The sequence below is a fragment of the Amphibalanus amphitrite genome, unplaced genomic scaffold (genome assembly GCF_019059575.1).
Source record: "Amphibalanus amphitrite isolate SeventyFive unplaced genomic scaffold, NRLGWU_Aamphi_draft 000319F_arrow, whole genome shotgun sequence".
Taxonomy (NCBI): domain Eukaryota; kingdom Metazoa; phylum Arthropoda; class Thecostraca; order Balanomorpha; family Balanidae; genus Amphibalanus; species Amphibalanus amphitrite.
The window spans coordinates 551,686-574,567 of NW_024881814.1; the positions used below are offsets into that span (position 1 = coordinate 551,686).

Below are 22,882 nucleotides of genomic sequence, written 5' to 3' on the forward strand. Positions count from 1 at the left end.
TCGCTTTAGCTCACTATTTTCTCACAGCAAGTCATCACACTTCTCACCACACAATACACATTGCATCAACCATAGACCTCTGTATACAAGGTCATAGACCTCTGTATACAGAGGTCTATGCATCAACACAGCTCACACTAAAGTACGACATACAGCTAATTAACAGTTCAACGTGCAACTCACAAATGTTGGCACACAACCTCACCCCAGCTCATCCTAACTCACCGCAGCTCACCAGCCACCTGTCATTTCTAGCCCGGGCAGAAACGAAAGCACTTTCCTCGAGCCATTGGACTCATGATTCGAGATGATGGCCCTTTCATCGCTAACCAGTTGCACTTTTACTTCCTGAGCTTCCTGTGTTTAGCTGGAGTGCGACTTTGCGCTGATTTCTCCATCGGCATGTGGTTTTTCATAGTTCAATGTGAGCAGAGCTGATTTTATGCCATGCCATTTCATATCATCTCATAATTGAACGTAAGTGTGCTGAAAGGATATCAAATTGATAAATAGGCGTCAAATCTACACGAAGGACGCATTGATAGAAAGTCTTTTCTAATTTAACCTGCCAAATAAGTGAGTGCGGCCAAGATGACTTTGCTTGAAGTACGCTTTGAAACAATTAGTCGTGTTTGGAGCTGAGGTCTTGGATGTTGCCGGAGCTGCCTATCCTGTCTGGCGATAAACCACTAGCAGCAGGGCGGCACCCATGTAATGAGTTGTCAGTTGGATGGAGAGGTACCATCTGCGTTATGACATCTTCAAATGGAGGCCTAGCAACGTAATTGCCGGGTAGGTAAATGTCGACTATTATGCACACAGCAATATAGATGACGTCAATTTTAAGAACGAGGAACCTCTGTTTCTGTGTTTCAATTGCTGTAGTTACGAAAGTCTGAATATATTATGTATCCACAGCTAATTGGGCTCTCTAGCCCGAACCTGAAACGAGGCCTCTGGGGTATGGCCCCGCACATGGGCCGAGCCGCCCTTGGCCGAGCCTATAATTCTCGACACTGTCTGAAGCACGTGCGACAGATTTCGCTGAATTCGCCCCTGTGAGAAATGAGCTAAGGAAGGCCAGCTTCTGTTGAATATTACCATGGAAACAACATTTATAATTTACATCAAGCCATAGCCACAACGGCTGCAACGATTTAAATAAAATATTGCATAACTTTTATTTTTGTAGTGTGTCACATCAGGGTTGTTACCATGTCTTTGAATGTCACTAGGTCATCCGTGGTATAGGAAGTGATGCAAGATTACAAAGTTCACATCATTAGATATAGTTCATTTAATGAGAGGTGAGACCTCAGCAATCGGAATAACTGTTCGAATAACAAATGAACAATGGTTTATAGCACTATTGTTCATTAGTCTTATCACGTGTCTGCCTATTCATTCAGTTGCTGCCTCACTCCGCCGCTCTTCCTCTCGCCATCACTTTCCTTCAGAAGAGGCTCATCTGAGATTTTCCTTAGCGAATACCTTCCTCCATACCACCACTCATTGAGCACCGAAAACTCGAGGTCGAGTTTTCTACAGAAAGTTACTAAGGAAACATTTGTTTCACCTCACTAGCTGTTTGCTCCTGCCAACAACGTCAAATATATCAATTAATCCATTGACATTAAAGGGACCCTCCCACCTTAACATTAGATTTGAGTTGAGATAGCCAAAATGGGGTCCCTGGCTCACAATTACCGGTTTCGGCACTCACAACATCGAGAAATGCCTTAAATCGGAAATATTGAATTTCAAAATTGCAGCATTTTGATTCAGAGGGGCTAATGCTTAGGAATACCCCTCTGAATGTGTGACGTCAGCGCAAATATCTACCGATTTTTAAATGTTTGACTAAAACGTTTTGTAGTACACGGTGGTATATGCTATTTGCGCGCAACATCTGCCGCAAACGCCGCACTTCTAAAATAAAGTCGCTAGAAACAGCGGAGATCCCAAAAAAGTAAACAAAAGTAAAAGTCTAATATCTTGAAAACCGGTGAATATTTTTCGGTGAAATTTGGTAGATATTCGTTTTCGCTCTTTCTGAACCGAGCAACATCACTTTCATGCCAATTCATAAACTTTTTTGAAGGTGGGAGGGTCCCTTTAATGTATGCGCTGCCAAAGGTTCGCCAACTAGCGCGGGTAAAGGTTAGTCTAATGATGAAGAGATCGTAGATACCAGAAGCAATTCAGCCCGAAATTCTTTTAGTGCGTTGAGGTAACGGGTGCTTCACTAAGCTCCAAATCCAATATAATAATCCCATTATGTGTAAGCACGTACCACATATTTTCCGTTTGTTCTCACTAAATCCTATCAAGTTTTATGTAAGATAGGAAGGATAAAACATTAATCAAATATGAAATAGTTCCACCTTGAATGTTCCACTATCGGCGAATCAGCTACAAAAGACCGAGCCGCCTCTTCTGAAGCTCTCAGAACCGCTGAGTTTGCATCAAAGCAGCCCAGAAACCATTATGGGCTTCCGCCAGAAATTACTTGAATGAAGAATAGAGAGAAGAATCAGGCCTGTAAGCAAATAAGCGATGTTTTCGAAAACGCCTGCGTATTTTCTCTGACGGGAAAGGAGGCCACATGAGCTGGGGAGGAAGAATGGCGGTGTGTTTTCTGACGACAGCGTCAACAGCTGGCACTGCGGGCTTTTATCGAATATGGATCTAATGCATAAGTGGCATTATTTTGCCAGCCAGTTGTTTGCAGCTGGCCAGGAGGCTTCCCCAGGCTCAGGCGCAATAGTGACGTCAAGGAAAGAATATATCAAATATGTTTTTAAAGCAATAGATAATGTATTGTTGTATTATCTATTCGCCTGCCTCATCCATATCATTATGTTCATCTGTCCTCAAAAATCATATGCTAGCTGATCGTTCGTAAGTACATAATTGTTAGCATCCCAGAGGCACTGATAGGTATAGACAATCAATTCCAAACCATAGGCGGAAGAACGGGGAGGGCACCGGGGCACCGTGCCCCCCTTTGATTTTGGCATTTAACCCGCGCGGGGCTGGGGGGGGGGGTAAATTTTACCCCCCCTCGCGAATTTTTGCGATATCTCAAAAACGGCGGCGCGCAGCGCCGCCAAACTTTCAGTACCTTTTCTTACATCAATTTGACACGTTCCCTGAAAATTTGAGCGAAATCCGTCGGAAAATTTTTGAGAAATTGACGTTTTAGTGACGTCATGTTCGCCATTTTCGCCTCAAAAACGGCAAAAGTTCAAACGCCGCTAACATCTTCATTTTTAAAGGAATCAAGACGTAACAAAAAAAAGGTTATACGTAATTTTACTTTGTCTATCAAATGGCTATCTCGGTTTTTTGAAAATTTTGGATTTTGACCTAAATTTTTTCAAAAAACTGACTTTTTTGGGAAAATCATTATAAAATCCAAAATTTTAAGTCTATCGAAAAAACCGGAATATATGTCAGAGAAGTGGTCTATGTGCACCTACATACCAAATTTTAGAAGAATCGTTTCAAAAATGTGGGAGTTATTCAAAATTTTATGACGTCACGACACACAAAATTTTTGAAAAATGACTTTTTTGGAAGTTCTAGACCTCGTACGGAAACAAAAATAGCACCATTCGATTCGCCGTGAAAAACTGCATCAGATAGACACCTTTTTAGGCCTTAACAACCAACTTCAAAATTTGACCTCACTTGACCTGACCTTGACCTGACCTCGACCTGAAATTCATCCAGAGGTGGTCCATATCACTTATTGAGTGTGCCTATTGAATTCTACGAGTAAAATGACCCATAAAACATGTGTGGCACATGCCCTTTTCTATATTTTGTTTTTTGGTGACCTGACCTGACCTGACCTGACCTTGACCTTGACCTCTGAATGATATTGTATGCAACGAATATTGTCTTGGTAGCCTAAGAACACGTTTTGGGCGATCAGTCTCAGTCCATGACTCCATTCTTCGGCAACTACGGTGCAAGGCCGATACTGTAGAAACTTGCAATTTGTACCCTTGACCTGACCTTGACCTTGACCTCAAACTTTAAATTAAGCACATGTTTTTAGTAGTTCGTGATGAGAGCTTTCGATTGGCGTTTGAATTTTCCAAATCGGACCATTAGTTCGGGAGATAACAGGGGGGGTAAAATTTACCCCCCCCCCCCAGCCCCGCGCGTTTGGCTGGAGACCCCAGCCCCGCGCGGGTTAACATTAGCCCTATGGGCGTTGCATGGAAAGAATGGGACCAAAAGTCGGCAGTGCCCTCCTTTAATTGAAGGTGTTCCGCCGCTACTGTTCCAAACCACTGATTTACCAATCTCAGGCGTTTCTCCGTTCGTCACCTACTACCACACAGCGAGCTCCTACTGCAGCTCAGATCGGCTTCCGCGGAGGCAGACGGCCCGGCGCTATGACGGCCTATCGTGTACACGCTTCATCGCCCCCCATCCAGGCGCCGGTCGCGACGGCTCCAAGCCGGCGCGACGCGCCAGACTCGCCACAGCGCTGCCAAATGCGCGTCAAGATCGCCGCCACGCAGATGGAATTCTGAGCGAGGAAATCGGACTGGCGAGAAATTTGCTCCCCGCGTCCGGGAGGTGATGATGCGTTTTCCGGTTATTGCTGAAGCGATTCAACTCTGAAAATTAGGAAAGTGAGCCATAAGGGCAAACTTTATCTGATTTCTCACCCGAGCTAAACGTCAGCTCCGGAGAAATGACGAGTTTCTAAAAAGACCATTTCTCTGAAGTCACTCAATCCTGGCAGGCTGCGCCGAACCGGAAAGAGCCGCCTTTCGTCAGACGACCTCTGGCTCCTTATTATGCTCAACGTGGGAGCTAGTTTACATGTTGATCAGGTCCGGTGGTGCGGTCTTATTTTAGTGAGCCTCTGAGAGTCCGCTGGGCCGTGCGCTGAAGACATCCGGGCCACCGGGGCGCCGACACGCATTGAATTCGGCGTTATTGGATCACGCATTTGCATCTCAAAGACAGCGGTGAAATTCGTCAACATGCTGTTTGTGGGCGGACGAAAATGCTGAGTGATGGGAAAGTATTTCGGAATGGTTTCGGTTTGGTATCCTTTGGAATCATCTGCGTTGCTCCAAGTTGTTTCAAAATGAAACTTTAGCAGGATTTTACTAGCAGCAGAAAAGTGAGTCATTCCGAGATCTTTCCGAGACGCACCTACAGAACGGCGCACCATGAATTAACGGCTTGAGAGCCCCTGAACTCATTCCTGTGTCCGCAGAGGCCACTTGCCTCTCACGCTGACAGCTCCCGTTCGTTTTCTTTGCTCTACTCAGAGCACGCTTCTTTCTGTGGGCTCCACTCGGTCTACGTCTGACGCCTCATTCGGGACAGAAACCAGGGCGGCTCGTGCGGTGGCGGCGCCGTCAAAACACGTCTCGGTGGGGTCCGCCCGCAGCACAAACAGTCCATTTGGTGCTGAGAGTTCGAGCTGACTCCTCCGAGTGCTGGCCGGGTTTGCAGAACACTTCTCCCTGCCCCAGACGTCCTCCGGCGCCCGCTGAGGCGTCCCGGGCCGGGCGGTTCAACTGGTGTCTTCTGTGACAGATCCGGCGGCTGGGCGGGGGCGGCGGGGGCGGGGGCGGGGGCGGCCAAACTCTCGGCCACTGGCGAGCACACCACCCGCCCACTCCATCGCGCTGATGGGCGCCGTTCGCCATCCGAGGGCGCCGCTCGTCGCACCGTTCCGGGCGAGCCGCCGTTAAATAAGGTGATGTTGTGGCTCGCGGACGAAACGTCACTAAGTAACGGACTGGTTATTTTGTTTTGAACATGGTTGGAGAGGAAGAGAACAGGCTTTCGGGAACAAAATGGATTGGCGGCTGCCAAGACTGAGCGAAAATGAAGTGTTTCATATGCTTTGCTTGAGGCTTTATAAAGCGTCATTTTCACTCACTTTGAATATAATGTTTATTGTATGGACTTAGCGGTTCCTGTCGTTAGTTTGCTAGGTTGTAAGCAGAAAAAAACATTTAAGCTTGATGCAAGCCGTGGCGCTAGCAAATAAACTGATCAACATAGTTATGTGTTACATCATTTTGCGAAGATTCCTTCCACTTCCCGGGCATGAATACCATATTTGAGCGTTCACTTGGTGATGGCTTTCCGATCGCGCACTTGAGCTTGGCGTCAGGTTATGGACTTTGACGGAAGACTGGCTAGACGACTTCGTCGTCATCCAGGGAAACTCGACTGAAACTTAGCGTCACTTTATGGGAGGCAGGGGATAATAAATCACACCTATGGAGGAGAGGATTGTCAAACTTCGCAATGGTCTTGATCGGGAAGTTCCCTATACCCGAGCTGGTAGACTCGATTGCCCAGTGACCAAGAGATGCTGCCTCATTTTCGCCTCGAATGGTGGCCCTGCAAAGATGACTGATGTGCGAATTAGAACATCATTAATCGCGCCATCGCCCGCTGAGATGCCAGAAGATAAATTCACGGCGATTTTGACAGCTGCGAACGGGCTCGGCTGAGCCAGATCGGAGCGGCCCAGCTCGGGCCGGGCGCGCCGTCAGCAGCTAATCTGCGTGGTTGGCCGCCGGTTCCGTCCCGGCGCGCTTCCTGATTCTAATTTAGTCGCCGCGACCTCCCATGCCCGGCGGCGCCCAGCCGACATTGCCCGGGCTGTTTACCTAGCGGATGACTTCAAACGGTCAGAATCACTAATCACGTGACAAACGCCTGTCAGGGCGCCACCGGGAGGCAAACACCGGCACACTGGCCAAATAAACAAGTCGTGTCGGCCCACCGTGCGCCCGTTCAGCAGTAAAATGAGCCTGATTGTCGCAAGTTTAGCGGCGATGACACGATAGCTGCGCGACCACCCCAAAGAACAAACAAGCAGACGCTCGCTAATGGAACGCCAGATATCGTATACAGGGGCAGAGGCAGCCCCGAGTCGTCAAATCCGTACAGAGCATGAGTTCAGAATTTGTCGGTTAACGCTAAAATATACATCAAAGGTCACCACGGTGGCAGATTAAGCGGCATCAGACAAAACGGCAAACGTCTGTCTGTCTGTCTGTCTGCCTGTCTGTCTGTCTGTCTGTCTGTCTGTCCTGTCTGTCTGTCTGTCTGTCTGTCTGTCTGTCTGTCTGTCTGTCTGTCTGTCCGTCTGTCTGTCTGTCTGTCTGTCTGTCTGTCTGTCTGTCTGTCTGTCTGTCTGTCTGTCCGTCTGTCCGTCTGTCCGTCTGTCCGTCTGTCTGTCTGTCTGTCTGTCTGTCTGTCTTTCTGCCTCTCTGTCTGTCTCGCGGCGCCTCTGGAGATGACATTCGATGACCTGGCGTCGATCCAGAGCTTATGTCACCGACCGGCCGCCGTCGGGATGTCTACCTCGACAGGAAATGACGTCGCACCGGCCCTGTTGACATTCGATTCGCGATTATTTTCTATCAACACCCACGTATGCTAATCATAGCTTCCCGCGAATCACCGGCGCTGCTGGCGCCGCAGCGCCGAGGCCGTGTCGCGACCTCGGGCGGGCGGTGTTTGCCTTCGATCGGGCCAATCAGTATGTCCAGGACGAGCGGTGATGTCGTCCTGTCCCGCTCGCTGGCGAACGAGCCACCCTGCGTCGTGGTAATGTTGACTCAGCCCATATTTTTAGGCTCGATCTGCGTGGGCACGGCCGAATGAAAAACAAACGCGAACGATCTCCAGGTGCTAAGCAAGCTCGCGAAATAAATCAAAATGTATAATTCTGATCAGGGCAGCTTTATTTTTATTTTTCATTTGCGTAGTTATTGGTATTTTGTCATTTTTCCACATTGCTTGACACAATTATCATGCTAATAAATTGTGAACGATGATTATGTTTTATCAAATGATATGTCAGTGTTCTAATTTTCGCATTAAAACATTATACTAGGTCGTTCAATAAGTAAGGTAAAATGTACCATAATTCATTTATATGAGGAATTCAAGCAAAATCAAATATGCCATCTGAATCTTTGAACAATTTTCTACACAACCTTCGAAACTGTTTTTGGGAGTTTGGCTCATTATCCGAACACGGTCGATATGAAAACATTGATGCAGCAGAGTTCCGTTCTGAAATTCCCCGGTTTGTCACGCGAGCCAAAATTCACCTCAAAATGAGTGAGTAGACCCTGATGACGCTATTGCCATTAGCAATGCTTGCTGGTGAACAGCTGGTACGATTTCAACAAGAACGCAGCAGTGTAAGAGACAAAGTTCTAGAGCAGGGTAGACTTTTGCCCGCAGGCCTCTCTGGACTTGGCACAATCTGTAAAGTCGGGGAGCTGGTTATGGAGACCCGAAGCATCTGTGTGACTGCTTTCATTAACAGGGTGAAGTGTTATGTCGGAACAGTTCTAGGCATCATCAGATGTAGGCATCATCAGATGATGCCTAGAACTGTTCCGACATAACACTTCACCCTGTTAATGAAAGCAGTCACACAGATGCTTCGGGTCTCCATAATCAGCTCCCCGACTTTACAGATTGTGCCAAGTCCAGAGAGGCCTGCGGGCAAAAGTCTACCCTGCTCTAGAACTTTGTCTCTTACACTGCTGCGTTCTTGTTGAAATCGTACCAGCTGTTCACCAGCAAGCATTGCTAATGGCAATAGCGTCATCAGGGTCTACTCACTCATTTTGAGGTGAATTTTGGCTCGCGTGACAAACCGGGGAATTTCAGAACGGAACTCTGCTGCATCAATGTTTTCATATCGACCGTGTTCGGATAATGAGCCAAACTCCCAAAAACAGTTTCGAAGGTTGTGTAGAAAATTGTTCAAAGATTCAGATGGCATATTTGATTTTGCTTGAATTCCTCATATAAATGAATTATGGTACATTTTACCTTACTTATTGAACGACCTAGTAATTGCAATGTTTATCAAACTGATGAATAGTCTTTAGACCTCAGTACCGTCGCTTCGAATTTAAAGCTCTATCCCGACTCCAGCGCGGTGGCTTGAGCTGTGGACTGAGCGACAGCTTTGATAAGGCGACCGGAAACGGGGGATTCATGGGATCCGTCAAATTCATATTCATATCTGCCGCCGGGGACCGTCGTCTGTTGACGCAGCGACTGGAAGATGACGCTCTCGCTCATCGTCCAGTTCAAATATGTCAGCGCCGGCCGCGACTTTTCCGGCCTGCGGGCAGATCTGTTATTGAAGCGGCTCGCGCGCCGGTCTAAAAAGGTCGCGGGAGGTCAGCGCAGACCGATCGACGGACATCGGCCGGAAATGGAAACTTCTTGGCTATTTCTAAATCGTTGCGGTTTAGTGTGGATTTAGCATCTACAGTTCACAGTCAGTGACTGTTACGCCGAAACAGCCTAAGCCGATAGGCTATCCAGATATGCAAGACTTCGTCGATGTGTTAAATGGCCTCTTTCTTTTTTATCTGTGAGAGAGTATTATGACGATGGGTGTCGTTAAGCTTTTACAGTCACCGCCACGAATGACAAGCAAAGTGTGATTATACGAAACAGCACGACCAAGTCTCACTAATTGACAAAACGTCAATAATAAAGCAACTATGACGTTAACAATGACGCGGCACCGACGCTGAACACTGGCCTCTCGTGTCGTTTCTGCCTGTCCCGTGTACCTTGTTCGATGGGAGGTCTCGTGGACAGCCGGTAGGGCCGCATCGAGAGCCCCCCACTCGTGATAACAGTCCATCCATGCTGGCCGTGGGTCGCCCGTTGTCATTAGCCGGCCTAACTACCGTCCGTAGCCGGTAACATTGACAGGCGTGTCTGGAGCCGGTGATTAGAGTCAGTTTCCCGCCGACACTCGGCCCTTTGAGATCGTGTTTAATTGACCATTGTGTGAGTGTGCGTCGGATAGTCGGGGGACTGCTATTGGACGTCAGGAAATGGGGTGTGTCAGGTACTGAGGTCTCACAGGAACTTCTTGCTACGCGATAGATGGTTGGAACTTGAGTGGTTGGCGATCTTACAACGTTTTACTCAAAGTTAACGACTGTCACGATTGGTATGGTGGTTGACAGCAAAACTTATTCTATTTCAGTGTAGGGATGAATCACTTAAGAAGTTTATAGATTACTGGGTAGTGACAAGGTTTTTGGCCACAGTGATTGGGTATTGTGCCACATCAGCTACTTCTCACGACTGCAGAGTTCGCTCTAGATAGGTTTTGTTAGAGCTTGAAATTCAGGAAGTGTTTAAATGTTATCAGTTAACTGACTCGAATGCTCAAACTAACACCTACCATTGAAAAGAAACAATACCCTCAAGCATCCTATAGCCTCTGTTCCAAAAGATCCTTAGCTGCGGCCTCTATCTCCATCACAATGTTGAAACGGGTTCGCACAAAGCACCGACTATCGAATGTAATGCTGCTTTAGCATAGTAGTCAGGGCTTATCTCCGAATTCGCGGACATTCGGAGTCACTGTTATCCAAATGGCCGCCGCCTATCGATAATGAGATCTCTGGACAGCTTCGGCGTCATCGCCAGAGATCACATCGCGCCCGAGAGGTTCATCTTCCGCGTCCAACGACCGCAGACGGCATGCTCGGGTGCACACGGCACCCTGCAGGCTGCCCAGGGAGGGGCTGTGGGCAGCAGCCCGCTGGGAAACTCAGTGCCAGGGAGTAATCAGCGCTGGGAGCACGGTTCAGTGGGCACAGGGCTGTGCGGAGCCGCGGCCGAGGGCGCCGGGCATGGCGGGCGGAAGCAGAGTGGTTTGTCGTGGGCACTGGGCATGAAGTCTTTGTTCGGTGCACAGCTGACACGCGAATGGGTAGATGGAGTTGCGCACTGTTTGCAAACAGAACTACCTGATTAGATAGCAGAAAGCTGCTTGTTATGGTGGGTTGAATATGTGCTCCGGTTTAGACTCCCTCATCCCGGGTATGTTCAATGTTGCATAGCGTCTGCTGAACTTTCGATGCGAGCATGGAGCGTACTTCCCGCAGTTCGGTGGAGAAAGTCCAGTGGCGCAACAACCACGGACATCCTGGCAACTGGTTGCGTTCACCATCGCCCCCAATAGAGCCTCTACCATTTCGCCAGCCCCTCGCCGCTCTGCGCAGCAGCCCCCTGTCTGTACAGAGGATACTGTGCCGCCGAGCACGGTTGCGAGGCGCACTGGCGGAGACTGCACTGCGGTGTTAGACACTAACACCGGCAGCGCATGGGGACATTTGACAAGTCGGCAAACTGACCTCTGTATGTCGCAGTAGAATGCGGTTTGGGGCAGGTCATGGGTGAATTGACAGGACATTAAATGTCCATTCAGGACATGAAATGTCCATTAGGACATTTCATGATAATTAACTTGTTTGACTGGCTGACACTTTTTATGATGTTATGAAATTTATTTTAACACAGTCTCCAGCAATGTTTTGTTGCATATTTATGACCACACATGACACAGCATACCTATTATGCTCACATTCCAAAAGGATTGCATATTTTCAGGTAAATAAATGACGCCATAGTCCAGAATATTGCACTACACCCTGCCGGATGCATTTGCAGCTTAATATAACGACTACATCATCCGTTCCATTATGCTATGACGTCACAGTCTGGTGAGTGATGTTCTCTTCGGTGAGGTCGCCGGCTGGTACGCAGATGTCTGCGCCATAGGTCGGCCAATCAAAATTTGGCACCGGTTCGACTTCCCCATGAAAACGACGGCCTCATCGTTCCTATTGACAACTCAGCGCGCGGAGGCGGATGACCGAACTAATCGGCGACAAAAGTATCGCCCGGTCGACATTTGAATAATGATGCACGAATCTCTAGCAAATAACGGGTGAATAATAAGAAAGCATTAGCTCATGTCTGATTGTAAGCGTAGTAGTTGTGTGATGTTAGCTCATATGCAATATTCATGAACAGCAAAATTCGTAGGCAAAGAAGTTGCAATACTCATCCACGAGAAGAATTTATTATAGAAATGAAATAAGAATTTACGCAGACCGCACTTATGCTCCACCCAGAGCAGGGTTGTATACCAATCAAGTCGATTGAATTGATTGATTTGATTCAACGCGTATTTTGAGTTGATTGGATTGAGTCGATTGACTTTTGGAGATGACTGGTTGACTGACTCGTTTGACTTTAGCGACTGGTTGACTGATTTGATTCCCGAAAATTAGAGTGACTCGTATGATTGAGTCGATTGAATGGAAAGTTTAAATAAGTTTTAGTTGACGAAAAATAATGACACCAATTGATGACATCAAAGATCACAAAACTACACTGAAAACTGCTTGTCATCACAACTGCAATATGGGGTAGATGACCAAATAAAGAGCAGGGCCTAAACATGAACAGCCAACTTTGACTTTCAACTGCAATAACTGCTCCAATCCTGTGATAGAACCTGGCCATGGATGAGATAATACCTGGCGATGCACCTACCTACCTTTCTGCACTCAGCAGGAAACTTTTTTTTAATCCAGATGATAAAGTGCAAGGCCCTATATACTAATAAAGTGTGATTAATTAATAATTCACATCTCCACATCTCCTCAGAAACAACCCACTGAACTCTATAAATATCTGAAACCCCTACAAAAATAACTGAAACAAAAGCGTCGTTTTCGTCTCGCTAATTACGTTTACGTAAATTAATAGCTAATTTGCTGCATTGTTTAATTTGCAGCAGAACGTTTGTTGATCCTTTTCTCCTGAGAGCCTAAGCATAACATATATTTTTAATATATTTCATTTTCCTTAAAATATTTTACCGAATATTATTAAGTGGTTTTATTTCAAATGAAATAATAATTAAAACGAAATTGGTGTTGTGGTTCCTGTGGTTCCAGAGTCCCTGTCCTTTCCATTTCCTTTTAAATATATTTTTAATGCTCATCCTTATCCCCCAGTCCTAACAGTTTCAAATTGTATTGCAATAAAATGTTTTGAATTCTTCACATATAACCTATCTACCTTCGTTGGTACTGTTGGTAGCCAGTGACACATCTAGGCAGGTAAGTAGGTACCTACCTGCTTTCCTGCTGTCTTCATAAAGCATACCTAATGAAGTTGTCAAATTTGTAGCACATTTTCTACACTTTCATATGGTGTCAGTGTGACATGAAACCTAGCTAGGTTCATTATGTTCAGGGTTCAATTCAGAAGAGCTCCGCATAACTCACATAAGAGACAGACGGGGGCTTTACATGAGGTAGATGGCCTGATGACTTAGCTGGAATATGGCCAAAATTAAATTGACAACTTTTAGGTGAAAGGTGGTGATTTGGGTTAAGGGGCGTTTGTTGAAGTCAACTACTGGGTTATTTTGCACCCATTAAATGAAACTTCTGCTCCAATTCTACCCATTGAACCTCAATATCATGATCCACCTGTCCATCACTAGGTATCCTTCCTTATTACATAGAAACTTTGAATGGCATGGCAATTTATAATTTTAAATGACAATATTTTTATGTTTCTTCTGTAGGTAGGTAGGTAGGTAGGTAGGTACACCAGACTGCTATGGACACTTTTCCAAGTTGGTGGGGCAAAAAACCTAATGTATATCTTGGTTTGAGTCGTTTGATTGAGTTGATTGATTCCTTTCATTGTCGCGTTTGAGTCGATTGAATCAATTCTCGAAAACTGCTCTGACTTGATTGATTTGATTGGTTTCCCAAATTTGTCGTGATTGAATTGATTGCTATTGATTGAGTCGTATACAACCCTGACCCAGAGTCAGCATCAGAAATCATTTCCGGTAAATCCAAACTCGCTGTTTGTATTCCAACTGCCGTGTTCCAAATCCCCTTTGTGGAAATATTAGCCGAATCTGGATAGCGCAGAACAATGACGTAAGGCGCGTGCCTGGAATTCAAATGATCCTCCTCCATCGCGATGCCACGCAACGTTGCCAGGCTAAATCCGCGGAGATTTCGCCCTAAAGAGCTCTCGTCTGTCTCTTCAATTGGTGGCAGCTGAGTTGGTCGGATCCGCCCGCGTCTGACCCGTCGAGCCTCCGGTTCCGCCCGCGTCTGACCCGGCGAGGCCTCCGGTTCCGCCCGCGTCTGACTCTGCAGAGCCCCAGGTTCCGGCCGGTTGACAGTTATGGTTCAGCAGGCCATGCGCAGCCCTAGATGGACTGGAAAGCACGCTACTGGCCTAGCGGAAGCGATTCGTTTCACCGGTAAATCACAGCTCCAGATCTGAGCTCTGAGCCCGGATCGCGGAGCAGCCGCCCGGAAAGCGTTCTTGCCGATTTAGAAACTGTTGCCGAGAGATTAACCCTGATCTAGAGCAGATTGGCGTGATTTACGCGACGCTGACCTGACCTTTGTTGTCGAGTCTGGGCTCTAGGTCAGCGTGTTACACTGGTCCTACCTCCACACAGGCTACCGAAGTTTTGTCACGACTCGTGGCGACTTTTGTCTCTCCACGCGAGGCGCCTACCACTGCGGAAAGTGGTGGGAACTCGGAACTTTCTGCGGGCTTGATCGACCTATTATTGCGACCGGGGTGCCTCGCCACCCTCCACTGCGTCGCAGTGGCGGAGCGCTGGCGGCGGCTGCCGTCGCTTTATTCCCTTCTGGCTACATAACTGACTGCGCTAGGGATTATATTCCATAACACCGCTGGCCACGGATACTAAACCCGATTTTCTTCAGCTGACCACAGGGGCGGGGCTCGGTATCACCTCCCGGGGGATGGGGCTCCCGGGCCGACGCGCCGATCAGTATCCGTCGGCGGCGGCGGGCCGTCGGCGTGCCGTGCCACGCGCTCGTTTGTGCCGCCTGGACCGGCCATGATTTGTCCGGGCAGCGACAATGGCCGTCGCCGGTAATGGGTCGGCTAATGGGCCGGTGACCGGCGCCGCTCGGTACGGCCGGCATGGAACGTCCCGCGATCCGGCGCGATCTGCTCCGATCCGCCGCGATCCATCGCGATCCATCGCGATCAATTGCAATTCACCACAGTCCAACACAATTCACTGAATCTGCCGCGAGCCGGTGTTTTCACCGCGACTCTGAATTCACCGTTGTATCACACACAGTCGTAGCGATCAAAAGCTCGCCAGCGCCGACCAAAATGCATCCCGGAGCCTGGATCCCGGAGCTCGCAGCCCGGAGCGCCGAGCCCGGATCTCAAAGCCCGCGGCCGTCGACGTGCAGACTCCCGCAGCCGTGCGCCGCCACTGTCGGAATCGACGCCATCGACCGGTGAAGTCTTTGTCCTGCATCCGGTCCGGGAAGGCCGGGAGTGCGTCTCGATCGGCGCTCTCTGCGGCCCGCCGCCGGCGGTCAGGACACTTATAGAGAGCTGCGCCAGGGGCTTTTCTTGAGAAGTTGAGGGCGAGTGTGGTAGGGCGTGGGGTAAACCGGACTCAGCTTGGGTGGGATGAAGTTATGAGTAGTGATGGTGGTTTTCTTCTTCCCGTCAGATATTTGACCTTATTTATCTCATACAAACTACAAAAATATCGTAGCCAAAGCATACGAGAAACAACTGTGTCAGTGCTAATTCAAAATGCAACCTCAAACAGCTCACGTCTACAATGCTCCTGCTGGAACTGCACTAAATCACATGGCCCTTCCTGAAAGGCCTTTAGAACCTGGTGACTCACGGTCCAAAATGACTTAATCGAATGGCTCCCGTCACAAAACAGCCTCATTAGCGTCGTTCAGGCGGACCGTTCACAACAAGAAGCCAGGGTGTCACAGCCTAGCACCGCCCAGCAGCCATCCCCCCCCACCCCCCCCCCCCCACCTGACCCAACAACCGTGTCGTGCCTCACGACAGTTATCCATAACTCGCGTGAACCGGCTGTTTACACCCCTGCCACCCGCATGCTATCGCGGCTCGACCGCGCGTGGCCCCGGCCGGCGTGTATTGCTCCCTGGACAGCCATTACGATGCCAGGCACGACCACAATGTCAGGCGGCGTTTTTCACCACCTCGGGCGTAGATTGGACCTGTGTGCGCCGCTCTATTCAATCACCGTACACCACACCGACGGGATGAATCAATGGGGCCTTGTCCAGCCTGTGTTCTGTCTGTCCGAAGTCAGTGACAGCTCTGATTGGTTTCTGCCGGGCGCTAACCGAGTTGTGCTGATTCCGTTTGCAGAGATCGAGCGATTCCAAACGGGCCGCGTCTGGCGCGATGACAGGAAAATGGTCGACGTCACCAAGGAGAAGTCGCTGCGCATCAGCAGCCGTGTGCTCGTCCCCGTCAAGGAGCACCCCAAGGTGAGCACTGAGCACGCGTCACGCGGGATGGTCGGTGTGTGCATGGGAGTGTAGCTCATGAGGCATTAATTGTGTGCATTGTATTGAACATTTGTTTCTAATGCGTTGTGCCCATGTGTGTGGGCAACAAAGTTCAGGGTAGAAAATAACTCATTGTTGCTTCCAATTTGAAATGTGTGATGTATGTGGTTAATTACATATTTCTCGTAATTTGTTAAAATGTTATGCATCTATATGAGCTTAGATTGTCATAAGATTTGGCGAGAAATAATGCAATAAAATGCTTGAAAGTGATCAGTAAGCGCCAAACTCACACTCTGACCTAAGATTCGGTGCAACATCGAACAATGAATCTGCCTCCATCATCTTCCCCAGACACATTGGGGTCTAATTTCCTTCAATTGGCGTCGCTGACCTATCGCTTGAGCGGTCTCTGGCGGCTGTGCCGTTCTTTGAGTCCAGCGGATTCTTTGGTGGCGCCGTACCTCCTCATCGATCATCATTTGGTGCTGGACGATAAATGATTTCCCGCGCTCTGGAAATGGCGTCAAGTCGATCTATCCCGGCCGGGAGGGCGTCAAACTCGCCGGTCGTCGTGTGAACTAGACGGACGGCCAGGGAGGCGGGGAGGATTCAGTGTTCCATGATCCCACTATGGTATTTCACCTCTGTTTGAAGTGAGCTTTCATCAGTCTCAGAGAGAGCTCAAGTGTCGTGTTGCTGCGTACGTTTGAATGTTTAAGGAGTAGGCTTTACGACGATTAAAATATTTTTGTTAGCAGTTGTGCGTGAATAATCAAGGACTCAACCTACTCGATGAGGCAGATAGGAAATAAACCAACTGTGAAATATGCTCATGACTAACTCATTTGCAGGCAGAACCGCGTCCGCAAGAATGAAGCACTACGCTTCAGGACTTATTGCCAAGTCTCGATGTTTTTCAGTTCAACTTTGTGGGGAAGCTGCTCGGCCCCAAGGGCAACTCGCTGAAACGGCTGCAGGAAGAGACGATGACCAAGATGGCCATTCTCGGGCGAGGATCCATGCGAGACAAACAAAAGGTGAGGTGAAACAGGGGAACAAATGCATCAAATTCGTTTGGTCTTGGGAAGGATTGATTAGCATACAATCATCACCTATACCACAGACTTCTCTATATATGGACTGTGCGCTGATCCGAGGAAATCAGCATTGGAGGTCCAAAAATAAGTGCACTTTTATCCATCTTTTTACAATGAAAAGGGTGTCAGAATATTTACAAATTTGGATATAGGATAGCCCATACTTTTATCTACCTGTCGGATTACATTTTTTTTGTTGAATTCAAAATAAATAAGAAATAAATGTATATAAATGAGAACATGTTTTCTCGTTCAGTTAGCGATTTGTTCACGCTGGAGGTATATACTTCACAAATGCAGCCGTACTTTGCGCGCATTTTCTTGCTTTTGAATGTTGGTTGCATTGTTGGTTGTCGTTGCTAATTTGTCGGAACTAGTCATTTACGTTGGTTTTGAAAAGGGTTTTGAGAAATAACGATACATTATATAGGGCCACAAGAAGCAGTAAAAATAAGTGAGAAATAGCTCGAAAAAAATGGTCAAAAAAGGAAAGAATATTATCGATCACTACCTCATCACGACCGGATCAGAAAACGTGTGGTGCGAAGATGTCATTCCGGGTATCAAGCCAGAGTCAGGGCAAGAAAAATGTGAAACGAAACATAATTTCTAGCAAAAAGGCAACTTTTTAGCCTCCCTTATAACTAAAAGGAAAAAAATGTTCACAGACGAAACCATCAATCGAGATAAGAGATAACGCTGAGGACAATCAGATTAAGATTTGCAAGTTTACTTTTGCAAACACTGACTCCTGTGAGACTCACACAGCAAGAAGAAAAACAGGACGCTATCGACGGCGCCAGTCTCAGCATACTTCCTATAATGCCTAGTGCCTTATTTCAATTTTATTCTGGAGAAAAAAAAGGCTCACTGAAAGGAGCTACAAAGACTTAACTTGACCAGCAGTTAATGTGAAAAGAACAACTCGCCATCGCAGTTCGAAGCTACGCCGCGCTAAATAATGCCATACCCATGGCAGTGATACGCCACTACATCCAAAAGAAGTAAGCTTATTCAATCAAACAATGAAGTTTATCCAGTGTATCGTATGGGGTTGTAGTTCATTATGGTCTGGATCAAATCATCTCGGAAGAATGCTCGATGAAATGATGGAATTCGTACCCTTCGCATCAATGTTAAACGATGAGGGTTGCCGCTCTTAAATGTTACCGCAAAACTTGCATCGGGATCGGGAAGCTCAAGAATACGCCAGTCTGCGAAGAACGGACGGGAAAATAGCGGTGGAGCAGAAACAAGATGTATAGGACTGATTGGAGTTATTAGAGTTATTACAGGAACTTCTACTTTATCTCATATCTCAGGTATCTCAGGAAACTGGCAGGTCACCATTTCTAGGCCAGCTGTGGACATTTTTGATGGAGAAGCCAAGAAATGTGCCAAGGGCGAAGAGCATACTGTAACTAACGAGCTACAGAATATGATGGAGGCGCCGGGGGCACTAATCGTTTGGCCGAACGGGGAAGAGCACTTGATCCGCGCCCCGGCAGGTTACCTGTGCTCCAGCTTCCGAGCTGAGATGGTCGCCCTCCGAGCTGCTCTCTCCTAGCTGCTGTAGAACCCGCCGCACGCCGAAGACACCATCGTAGCCTGCACCGACTCGCAGTCCGCCCTCGCCGCCATCCGAGGTGGCTGGGCCGCCCAGCACTCCTCGCTCGGAGTGGACATCTGGAGAGCCCTCTGGGGACTGACAGCTGGAGGCCTGTTGGTCTACCTACAGTGGGTGCCCTCACAATGCAGGTTGGAAGGCAACGAGAGGGCCGACACCATCGCCAAGAAGGCAAACATACTCGACTAAAAACAAATCCTAATAGACGTCCAGAAGGCCCACTGGGCCGCCGCCAGAGTGGCGAGGGCTCGCACCATCGGGGCCTGGCCAGCCGGCTGGTTCCACCAGCTGACGGGGTATCGACTCCCGCCTGCCGTTGCCGGCGGCGACCGGCCAGCGGCGGTGGACATCCACCAGCTCCGCGCCGGCCACTGGACAAGCTCCTCCCAATGGCGCCACAGAGTCGGGTTGGCGCCCTCCTGGCTGTCGGGGTGCAACCAGTGCGACGACCGACAATGCAGAGCCGCACTCTACCCGTCTGCTGAGAGGAGGCGGACAGCCCAAGCATGTCCTCCTGCGGTGCCCGGCTCTAATGGGCACCCGACATCGCCTGATGGCGACCATCAACCCCAAGGCATGGAGGAGGTGCGGAGCGGCAGCATCGTGGTGGCCCTGGGGGCCGCCCACAGGTCCCTTCAGAGCTGCTCGGCTACGTCTCCATGGGACGAAGGGACACAATAAAAGCAACAATAGCTACAGCATGACAACGTGATGGGAACGACCGTCACAAGAGCTATCGCCTTATCATTCAGCAGCGAGTGAAAAACGAGCAGACGGAGGGATACGTTGCAATTGGTGATGCGCATGTGCGAATGTGTGAAAGTGCGACTATGTGTAGATGCGTGGTGCGAACAAGTGCAGGTAGCAGAGAAGAACAGTGAAGACACCGTTGCAGCAGACACACATTTTCCCGTAAAGTCCCCCATCGGCATTACCGCCAACCTTTACCACCAGCGCGGTCGGTGCACTGTCGCGCGAGTTTGTAGCCAGCCATGTCAGAGATGTGAACAATCCAGCACACGGGGGAAGAAGAAAGGGATGATAGCCACCCTTTCTCGCTGGATCCCGCGGTGAAAATGGACTAACGCCATTTTCAAGCCCACTGGTGCAATGTGAGATGAACTTGACATGAGGACATCAATGGGTGTCGATGAACGTGAAATAATGTTCCAATACAGATTCATATCGACCAGAAGCCTTTCTTATTCTGAGCTACGAGCAATAGATAGTACAAAAACAAAATATATTACATAAAATTCAGCCTGTCGACAGGAAACAATAAAAGGGTATTGTGTTACAACATATGGGTTCATATTACGGCTTCAGAAATTTGGGCCTCCAATGCTGATTTCCCAAATCAGCGCACAGTCCATATATAGAGAAGTCTGTGCCTATACCAATCCATCTTCCCCTTTGCACCCCCCCCCCCCCCCACCACCACCACGCTTGACATACTACCCTTCATGTAAGCGTTGACATACTCTAGTGACGGTTGCGGATTTTTCATTATGCGTACTCCTACAGCTGTGCTAATGCTTGTTATGAATCACATAGATTTTCATTAAACTTCACGTATATTTTATGTGGGATATGACACTTGCCTGGACGAAACTTCAAACACGTTTCACTGAATACACGAAAGTTATGTAAGAATCCACTGTCAACCATGCTACAAAATTACAAGCTATTGTGTCGATGGCTATCAACGTCGAAACTCGACGGCAATCAAACTCAAATGTGCTGGTTCAATATTTAACGGATGAAAATTGCCACTCATGTAAAAGCTTTCCGTGACGTATCGGCTATCAGGCTATTACCGGTGAATCGGCGCGAGTTTTGTCGATTGGCAGTTACCGTTATTATGACGTCATTACCCTATGCCTGAAATAGTCCAGTCTGATCGCACATTGGCAGAATCCTTGCTCGAGTTATCCAAATATTTACAGACAAAACAAGCCAGCGGTTAGAGATGCAGGCTCACAGGAAATCAACATAAAACATCAACGTCATCCAAGTGGCTATAGATGCTTCATCCACCAAAGCTGAACGGCATGCGCTCCTCATTCAACTATAACTTCCAGTCCCTCTGCCAGCTCAGTCTCTGACGCGAGCGAAACGAAACCTGTGCCGAACCAAGCCAGCTCCGCCGTGTTTTCGCCTCTGCTCCGAACATGATCGAGCGCTCCAGCCAGCCCCGTTTGAAAGCGGTCGTTATTGAAGTTTGCTGAAACGGTATCGCTCCCGATTCACGCAATGTTTGAGTTGGCGGCGGCGCCGTGGTTTTGGTGCCGGCTCGCCGATGTGCAAACTGAGACCGGCGAATCCAACACGCGGTCCGGAAGGTTCGAGCGGTCCGTGACTTGTCCTCCGGCCGCCGTGAGAAACTAACATTGACTCTGCTCCGTGCACTCACCTTTGAGAAGCCGATGTATGTAAGCAGACGGTGCGGTGCAGCCGGCGCCAACTCTGCTCATTAGACAAGTTCCGCAGACTTGCTCGGCCGCACTCTAATTACTTTGATGTTGGGAGTGGTAGCTGTAGTCCCGGCACGGCTCGGATTTAGGAGGGATTCCAAGTCCTGAGCGGATACGGAATGTGGGAAGCAAAGGCGGATAGCGGCGAAGTAAAGTGTTGTGGATTGATTGAAATGAAACAGGACGACCTTGCAATGATACAATTTTTGGCGTGTAAATCACGTATGCTAAGAAAGACTTCCGGCTCGTGTTTCATTCATAGCCACATTTGTTTCGATGAATTATTGCTGAGGGTTGTTGCAACTTTCTCTTAAGCAAAACCCTACTTTTATGTCACTACATTTGTAAGGATAGTAAAATAAGCGGAACCTATTACTGAAATAAAAGTACAACACGAATAAGAAAATAATTGCACTGAAAAATATTGAATAATCATAATCAACAAGCCATCAAGTACCTGTATAACAGCAAACTCAATTCACGGGGCGACTATAATTCAGGATAACGTTCTCGCCAATAATTCTATACTCGGTTCGATTGATCCGTCGCTTTCCGCCTGCTCTCGATCCCACTGCACGTTGCCATCTGTCTCCCAGAGGGAGGGTTACCGCTCGCAGGCAGACAGCGACCCCGGAGGTGGCTTCATCGACAGGTCACGACTCCTGCGCCCCTCCCGTTCGCTCCCCTCCATTCGATCAGCTATGGAGGGCACTCCGTCACATCTGAACGCTGCTCGTGGGTGAAAGGTGGGCCTGGGGCGGCTGAGACGCTAGCTCAGAGCTCGCAAGAAATTTCATGAAAAGCTTACTACGAAGTTAAAAAGTACTCTGAAAGTCTGCGGAGGGTCAGCAAAGCTTGCAAAATCATGAGCAGCTCAGAAAAGCTGAAGCTTCGATACAGCTCTGGAGACGCAGGAGGAAGCAGGAAGAATGTTGGTTATTTTATCAGGTCGGAAGATTTGCGTAGTCGTGACCGAATGCCATCTATCGCTACCGATCTAACGAGCTTCCAGTTGCTCCAAATCGGCGCAAAGCTGGGGTTGAATGGCCGAATGACCGCCCTATTCTCCTCAGGGGGAAGTTAAACAGATGGGCCGCAAGGGAGAGACCCGACGTCGGTGACCGGGGAGACGGTGAACCCGTTGGAGGGTCCCGGGGGTCGAGAGGTTATGGATATGCGTCATTGATAGGACGGCAGATATGTTGCCTCAGTGGGGCATCAATGTACGTAAATAATTTCTGGCGTGGGTGATCTCACTAATTTTTCTTCCCGTGGCACAATTTCAATGTCACCTGAGATGATACCACGAAGCGAATGTGATGACATGACACATAAATGTATGCATGTCTGTCCGAAAGACCGTGAAGACGATATTTCTGTATGCTGAAGTGGCGCCGTCTGGGACAATATGTAATATATTGCTGCATTTCTGCTATTTTATATTCAGGCTGA

At 48.4% G+C, this 22,882-nt stretch overlaps 1 protein-coding gene across 1 annotated transcript in view; it reads left to right on the top strand.

Annotated features, from left to right (window-relative positions):
- Positions 1-22,882, top strand: part of LOC122388365 (KH domain-containing, RNA-binding, signal transduction-associated protein 2-like) — a 60,173-nt gene that overhangs the window by 24,277 nt on the left and 13,014 nt on the right. Inside the window, exons 2-3 of the mRNA XM_043379398.1 lie at positions 16,087-16,208; positions 17,153-17,269. Coding sequence (XP_043235333.1) covers positions 16,087-16,208; positions 17,153-17,269 — 239 coding nt within the window. The remainder of the gene's footprint in view (positions 1-16,086; positions 16,209-17,152; positions 17,270-22,882) is intronic.